General features: G+C 47.9%; 1 protein-coding gene across 1 annotated transcript; it reads left to right on the top strand.

The window, feature by feature from the left end:
* Positions 1-113: 113 nt before the first annotated feature.
* On the top strand, positions 114-7406 carry LOC311353611 (metalloprotease TIKI2-like; the record flags this gene model as incomplete). The annotated part of the gene is made up of 3 exons (XM_084473522.1): positions 114-552; positions 2953-3522; positions 7257-7406. Exons 1-3 carry the CDS (start codon positions 439-441, stop codon positions 7404-7406), a joined length of 834 nt encoding a protein of 277 aa, XP_084329648.1. The 5' UTR covers positions 114-438.
* Positions 7407-8829: the final 1423 nt, after the last annotated feature.

The raw sequence follows: 8829 nt of genomic DNA, 5'->3' as shown, positions 1-8829 counted from the left end.
GTGTGTGTGTGTGTGTGTGTGTGTGTGTGTGTGTGTGTGTGTGTGTGTGTGTGTGTGTGTGCGCGCACTCGTTCCACCTCCCTTCAACTCCACTCAACAAGCTACAAAACTTCGGCAGCGCAACGAGGAGAACTCTCTCCCGACAAGAGTCGTGTACACTTTGAGCTCCCCGACGGTACGGTGTCAGCGTCAGTCAGCCAGGCGGGCAACTTTATAAGTGCGCGAGTAGATAAACAAAGAACCGTGAAAGAGGCGATGGTGAGGCGGAATGTTTCTCCCGCCGGTCGGCACATGTGAGCGAAGATCCACCGCCGCAGGGTTCCGTTTGTCTTCAAAGCCGGACGGACACAGCGTAGTGAAGGAGAGGAGATCGCCAGGGAGCGTAGAGGAGTGATTGTCACCGTAAGAAGCGTCCTCCTCCTCCTCGCTGCGGACGGGATGATGAGGCTCTGTGTGCCGGGGCTTCGCCTGCTCCTGTGGAGCGCTCTCCTGCACTCGGTGGCGCCCCGAGGTGCGCGCGACAGACCGCGGCAATGCGACCCGCCGCAGTCGGTGAGTTGTCCGTGATGTGGCAAACACCACGTTACATGTTGGGCTTTTGATACTGACTGTTTTATATGATATATATATAGTAAGTTAACGTTTATCATTTTATTTTATCATATGCAAGGACGTTGAACGGGTTAATGATTAATGCACATTTTAACGATTTGTTATAGGCTACAATTGTTGTTTATTATTAATAATATCATAATAATAACAATAGCTATAATAATTACTATTATTATTTTTACTATTAATATTGTCAATATTATTATAATAATTGTTATCAATATACAGCAATAAAATAATGTAGGCTACCGCCTACATAAATAATAAACACACATGAACACAATGAAACAAAAGTTCCAACCAATGGCAGCCCATTGTGGTTTAATTGGTCAACCAGTCCGCGTGCCAGCAGCTCTACGCTGTTTACGTGACAACAGAGCGGTGAGAACAACAGTAAGGGGACTCCGTGCCGCCTGCATGCCCAGAAATGCCCCTCACCAGTCAGACGTGATTGCATTTCGAACATTCAGACACGGTTAATCGATTCGCTAATATCAAATTATTTGCGTCATTGACGTTTACCCTGAGATCATCCGAGTGATTGCTGACGCGTTGCAGTTCATTTCATCCTAACTCGTCTCTGATCTCCACCAGACCGCTGTCGCTGCCTGCTGCCGTCTTCCGAGAGTCACAATTTAGAATCGATGAAGGAGATGAAAATAATCTTAATTAGAATCATGACTGCATACCCCCCCCCCCCCCCCCCACACACACACACTCAAACACACACGCACACATACTCACACACACACACACACACACACACACACACACACACACACACACACACACACACACACACACACACACAAACACACACACACACACACACACACACACACACACACACACACACACACACACACACACACACACACACACACACACACACACACACACGCATACGCACGCACACACACGGACACGCATAGGCACACACACGCATAGGTACACTGAGAAAAATTACGTCTGTCATGCACCGCCTGGCTACACTATAGGCTACATTTCTGTTACGCATAAACAGAAAAAAAGGTAGGCCTAGATTATAAAAGAAAAGTTGTAATAAAACCTGTGGCATATTTAACCTGAACACGTAGGCGCTCATTTGGGAGTAATTCTAGATCACAGGTTTTGGTTTCATTAGGCCTACGACGACTGAGTGCGGTGCGGTAACATAACTGTTGTCACCGATCGGATGAAGGCCTTCATGCTCCTGCACTCCGTGCGATTTGTAATGCGTCAGAATAGCGCGTTCTGTTTTGTGTTAAAAGTAATTACTCCCATAAAAGGGAGTCATTCGCGTTCAGGCTCTCTCCAGTTTGGTAGTGAAGAATTCCACGAGTCCATTGCCCAGGGAGACTGCCTCGCTCTCCCCTTAAGGTTTGAGTTAAATCAGAAACTCAATGGACAAATCCTCCTCGTTTTTATATGCAGACATCCAGGCCTAATGCACACGCTGACTTATTCCAGAAATGTGGTCTATAGGGAAAATATTAATGTGTGTGTGACCTCAAAATATTGTATGCTGTAATTGTATTCCACTAAACTGCTACCGGACTGAGTGAATATTTTGTAAGACTTTTTTGGATAGGTCTATGATGAAAAATAGACTTGTGTAAAATAACTGTGCCGCTATGTATTTTTCCATTATAACTGTCTGCCATCATTGTTATTGCAAAAGCGTGATGATAGAGAAAATTCCACCCTCGTCTTGAATGAAAACAAATCTAAATTATATTCGTGGACGTTTCCAGATGACTGAATGTTCACCCTTCAGTTGCAGTTTATTTATGTATTTAACAATATTAATAAAATGCCATTATGCTTTCAATCATCAAGCAGCAATCAGAAATTACAACAACACAAATGAACATTAAATCAAATGCATTCTTTTTAACTTATTTGTAATGCAACATATTTTGTTGACGGATCATAAATCTGTCAGGGTAAAAGTATGTCTCTGTCGAAAACATCTCCCAAACCGTGAGCACTGCTGGGTTCAGAGTGAGGGCCCGGTTACTCCATGTTTGACTTTATGAGCTCCGGTCCAGCAGGAGCCTTAGAAATCCCTCCCAGGCCAGCAAAGGCTTTGTCAACCCGAGGTATGCTCCCTTACAATACCTTACAGACTGTTTAAAGTCCGTAAGGCATCTCTGCAAACCCCCTGCCTCCAAAAAAGCAGCACACTCAATGCCCAGAACAGAACGCAAAATTCCTGCCTCAGCTCCCCGTGCCAGAAACCGTACCACTCCAGTTCCGAAACGTTGCCCATCTTCCTCATCCCCCTCTAACCCCCCTCCCCCCTGCGCTGTTCCCCTCTTCCTCTTCTGCCAATCGCAGCAAGGCGACATGAACTCCTTCCTGTGGACGGTGACGCGCCCGCCCCCCCTCCCGCCCTCCTACCTGTTCGGCACCATCCACGTGCCCTACACCCGCGTCTGGGACTTCATCCCCGACGCGTCCAAGCGGGCCTTCCGGGGCAGCCCCAACGTCTACTTTGAGCTGGACCTGACGGACCCGCTGACCATCTCCAAGCTGACCAGCTGCCAGCTGCTGCCCCACGGGGGTAGCCTCCAGACCCTGCTGCCCCGGGACCTGTACCGCCGCCTCAAGAGGCACCTGGACTACGTCAAGCACATGATGCCCTCCTGGATGACGGCCGACCAGCGCGGCCGCGGCCTCTACGCCGACTACCTGTTCAACGCCATCGCCGGCAACTGGGAGCGCAAGAGGCCCGTGTGGGTGATGCTGATGGTCAACTCGCTGACCGAGTGGGACGTGCGCTCGCGGGGCACGCCCGTGCTGGACCTGTACCTGGCCCAGGAGGCGGAGAGGATGGGGAAGAGGACGGGCGCGGTGGAGAGGGTGGAGGAGCAGTGTCACCCCCTCAACGGACTCAACTTCTCGCAGGTAAGGGGGGGGGGGGGGGGGGGGAAATAGTGCACGATCTGTTCGTATTCTCTTGAGGCCCGATGTCAACTCAAGGATGGTTCGCTACATATGTTTGGCGTTGCTGAAAGGTCAATGTCAAAATAGAATAAACTCAACCCTAATAAAACTGATGTGGTGCGTCTATACAAGCCATATTTTGTCTACAGTCTATATTCAAAGCCTTGCCTTTCATCCGTTTTTGGACAGAACAAAAACAGTTTGTCTGATTCCATATTCTGGGACCTTTGAAACAATAGCAACCTCATAGTTCATAGAGTTATGCAGCAAATGTTGAAAAAATTAGAAAAGATGTGCGTGGGTGTGTGTGTGCATTGGCGTGTGTGCCTGTGTGTGTGTGTCTGTCTGTGTATGCGTGTGTGTGTGTGTGTGTGTGTGTGTGTGTGTGTGTGTGTGTGTGTGTGTGTGTGTGAATTTGTGTGTGTGTGTCTTGTCTTTGCAGACAGATGGAGAGAGTTGTATCCTTTGATAGAAACCTACAGGGACTGCAGAGACAATGCCAGGCGAAGGCTGATTAAAACCTGTCCGTTGCGGACAGTTTTAGGGTTATGGATGTCCCTCTACCTCACTAAGCAAACAGCCACAACAGCTGAACGCGCGGAGAGGTTGTCAGAGCAGGCCGTACACATGCAGAATGGATGAGAGAAGGTGAGAAGTGCGGGGCGTGTTCTCTTTCATTAAAACAGACTTATGCCTGACATGAGTTCTCCTTCTAGCAGCATGGGAGTCTGGACCAGTGTTGTTCTGGGCTTTTCTCACTACAAGTGTATGTTAGCCAAACACAAGCACATATGCCTTACTGTCCAATGTTGTTTTAAAACACATACAAAAAAGTAAACCTAACGTTTAGGTCACCAGGGAATTTTCTGTACAGTTCAGGATTGAATCTTAACATTAAGGCAGAATGAAGTTCCAGTCCGCCTGGACGAAGATGCTCTAGCCTGAAGGCGAGGATTCGGAGCGATATGTTCGACCGATCAAAAGCTATGGGACCGCTTTGTGACTTGTTCTCATGTGCTGTTGGAGCACACAGAGGGAAGTCTTGGGTAAGGACCCAACGGTAAGCCGTACCTTTGGCTACAAGAAGAGGAAAAGCTTTGTTTCTTTTGGCTGTTTCATATGGGGATGTCCAGGAAAGAGGAAAACTCCACCTGCTTGTCATTTAACTGAAGAAATAACATACAGATCCGGGAAATATGAGTCAGACAGCTTCGATTTCTGGTGCCTCGCTGGGTCCAGGTCTGTTTAAAGGATGGTCAGAGATTGAGGACTTGTGGGGGTCACCTCGCTGGAAACAATTTCTTCCAGACCTGGGAGGTCCTCGAAAATTATTTGATGCGCTGTTACAGAACAGGAAATACATGAGCCCCTTTATTGAGCCATTGATGTGATCTGTAATCAAAGAATATGCATGAGTGTCTATGTGTGTCTGTGTGTGTGTGTGTGTGTGTGTGTGCTTCTTGGGCGATCTTTATATCTGGTGTGTGCGTGTGTGTGTAAAAGATTTACGGATGTCATCGACTCATCACACATGCATAACATGCACGCCACACACAAAGGCAGCACGAAGGGCCCAGCAAACCCGCAAATCAGCACACGTTAGCGGGAGTGAGCGGCACAGAGCTAGGGTAACCGCAGTCAGAGATCCATGTGACACCCAGCAGGCCGCCAAGGGCTAATTCGAGACGCAGACACAGCTTCTCCCCTTTCATCAGCACCTTCTAACTACACTGTCAAACCCCTACCGCCTGCCCCCCCCCCCCCCCCCCGGCACTGAGCCTAGGAATAGTGCTGTGCTCCAGACATACCCACACACTCACGTACCTGTGTGCGCACCTGCACACACACAAGCAGGCAGGCACACGCACGCACGTGTGGACACGCACTTGCACACACACACATGCATGCGGATGCACGAAAGCAAGCTGGCACACTCAAGCACACAGGCACGCACAAACACACACGCATACACACACACTGGACTTCTCAATTGAGTTGACAGCCCAGGTGTGAGATGTAATGTATGTTATCGTTGGGTTTATCCAGTGCACTTGTCATTTACATTACGTTCCTCGTCTTATTGCCTTACTGTTGTGAAGGAAATGCTTACACAAATGGTCAGTGTAAACGTGACCTGTATTTTTAACCGCCACAGCGGTGGCCATCACTAAATGAACACAGTTTTGAGTTACACTCCAACAGGTTCTAGGTTACCACATACAGCGTCGAGCCTACCAAACGCTGTGGTTCTCCGACATCAATCACGAGACAGCCCTCACGTTTTTTTAATCCTCAAGGAGAAATCTCCTCCAATTGACATAAGTAGATAAAACTAATATTTTCACAATGCCAGTCATTGGTGCTGCATGCAGATCATATGGGAATGTAGAAAAGTGGACACAAAACGATTCCGGTTCCACCTTCATAGGGTATGAGAACCAGGTCCTCATGCCTGAGGCAGTGGGGAGAGCCGATTCAGAGCTGAAGTGCAGGCAGCTGACATGGAAACCATTATTCTCAATTATGATCATTTGCGATATAATCTGAACACCATGGTTGATTGGAATCCCTCTATGCCTGATTACAACGATGATGCGGTCAGTTACACAGGAAGGGACAGGACGCTGTGTCAAAAAGAGACAAACGTGGAGGGGGAAATTATGAGGGGGGAGAGAGAGGGGGGCGGGCGGGGGGGGGGGGGGTGGGGCAGGCGCAGGGGGAACGCAACCCCACTGGGGGAATGGAGGAACAGCGAGCCCCAGGAAGGAGCAGGATTGATGTGCATCATGTCAGTGTTAGGTCTAATCTGAAACATGAGCACCACTTACAGGGAGTTCCCAGGTTGGAACCTCTCCCAAACCTTTGCCGGGGCTGTGCACATTATTTGTTCCCAATAAAAAGGAGCTGCTCACACAATATCCTGTAAAATACACAGAGGGCTTTTCAGAAACATGAATGGTGATTCATCCCCTGCCATGTTTTAATATATTATTTCATTATTGTAGGGTTGTTTCAGTGTATTTTGGGGTTCTTTCATAACCACCTGGTGGGTATAGGTGCCAGGTGAAGGGGTGCTATACAGTACAGAGAGGTTCTGGAGAGGCAGCACCTCCGCACTCTCCCAGAGTGCAGACAGCTGGCGTCATGGTTACGCCATCGCCAGCGGTGCCGCGACCCGACAGGAAGTCATTTTTCTCTCTTTTTTTTTGGGTGAGCAGCAGTTAAACCGATATGCGTTCATATTAATGCAGTGATGCTGCAATTGTTGCAATAAGGTGGAGAAGATGTGTGTGTGTGTGTGTGTGTGTGTTTGTGTGTGTTCTTGTAGGTGTGTGTGTGCTTGTGTATAAGTGAGTGTGTATGTAGGTGTGTGTATGTGTAGGTGTGTAGATGTGTAGGCCTGTGTGTGTGTGTGTGTGTGTGTGTGTGAGAGTGAGAGTGTAGCAGGAGGTATAATCGAGGAAAGACTCGTTGGAAAGAATAAGAATAATCAAAGAGAGGGGAGGGAGAGAGAGGAACGTAGGCGCGGGGGGAGACGAGGTGTACCGTACCAGGCTCTCAGCGCTTGGCACGGAGCCGCTGCGGCCCGCCAGGAGTTACGAGGAGTCTTTGTAGGAGCGAGAGTGAGAGCTAAGGTAAGGCCGGGTGGAAAGAAACTCAGCGCCCGTGGCACCGGTGGCCTGGTTCTCTTCCAGCGGCGATGGGAGGCGACAGCCGGGTGGGCCGCCGCTCTCTACCTACTGCTCTGCTCTGGAAACGCTCGCAAGGAGAACGGCGAGGGAGGAAACCAGAGGCCCGGCTGCAGGCTGCGGGTCATAAAGCCGCCGCTCCGGAGGGGTCGATAATCCCTTCATAGTTTTCATTTTGGTCCTCAGCAGGTTTCCTCCAATGCGAGCATTTGGCTTTGTTTTGCACGAGGGGTTAATTTCCCATAAGGCACATATTCGTCTCCAGAAGTCCGCCTTTTGTTTCAGATAGATGGCTGATGAAAGCGTCTAGCAGATGTTCTATAAAGCCCTATTGTACTTTGTGAGGAGCAGTGGAAGGGGACTCCTTGCCAGCAGGGGCCTGTCCAAGAACACAAACACTTTTATTTATTTTTCCTGGGTCGCGTTGCTGTCGGGGGCTACCAGCCCGTGTCGGGGCAGAGAGATTGGATCATTTTGGTGGCGCCGGCCTCCTTGGCAAGGGTCAAGGGTCACGGAAGGTGGTAGTGAAGCCAAGGAGCGGCCGAGCGGTGAGGAGACTGGCAGTCTGAAGGGCGTAGCCGGGGTCAGTCTGGGCACTGCCAAAGAGGCAGGCCAACAGCCAATCAGCGAGGGACTAGGGTGTCTTATCCAATCAAATCGTGGCCCGGTGTTTCTTCGGACAAGGGGCTATTTTTATTGAGCTGTGACCTGTACTAAACAGAGTGGTACAATAATATAGACAGAACAAAGGATAAATACTAGGAAAGTTAAAAGGAGTGGAAGGAAAAAATAAAATAATGAAAAAAGCAAAGGACAGGAAAAAGAAAAAAAAGATGGACAGACAGGGAGACATAAAGAAAGAAAGACAGTGAGAAAGAAAAGAAGAAAGAAAGTCCCAGCACTTTCCTAGTGAAGATGTTAGGTTTTCCAAGTCTGCTGACATCGCACGCATGTCTCACACATACTGTGGTTAGAATGGGGAATTTACACTTTATTCATGGTTAGGGGCAGGTGATACAGCTTGGATATCATATAACTGTTTATTTTAGTCATCAAAATGATGGCATGCGATCTCTTTATATAATTATGAAAATAAGCACATGTCCGCCGGATAGCCACTAATTAAATGATGTCTGGCATCAACATACTGCATTTTGATCTTAGCCAAGGTATAATACTCACAGAGACTCTGTCTCTTTCTGTAGGCAGATACTCAGATAGATTTTTATTTGATCTTCTCTCTAACCTAGATTATGATGGTGTAACATAGTATTTAGGTTCTACAATGAATACCACTTTATCGAAATTCAATGGTCACAATGACTTGGTGATTAAAAGGTAATTCTTAAATAACAACTAAGTGTCGTCCTGCTCCATCTCCTGAACATTCATCAAGGGATCAAGTAAATTATAAAGTAAAATCATCCAACAAAATAAAGTACAGATGCCGTGAAAATGGCAGAGAGGACTTTATTTCTGTTGTGCTTTAAAGCATATTTACAATTCTTGGGGAGAATAGGATATTGCAATAACAAAAAAAATACAAGTAATGCATTTAAGCTGTCTCACTGCTTGGGTT

Source organism: Micromesistius poutassou (assembly GCF_964030765.1).
Source record: "Micromesistius poutassou genome assembly, chromosome: 9".
Classification (NCBI taxonomy): domain Eukaryota; kingdom Metazoa; phylum Chordata; class Actinopteri; order Gadiformes; family Gadidae; genus Micromesistius; species Micromesistius poutassou.
Note: the sequence above shows the minus strand (reverse complement) of the source record. Positions and strands in the feature narration are given on the sequence as shown.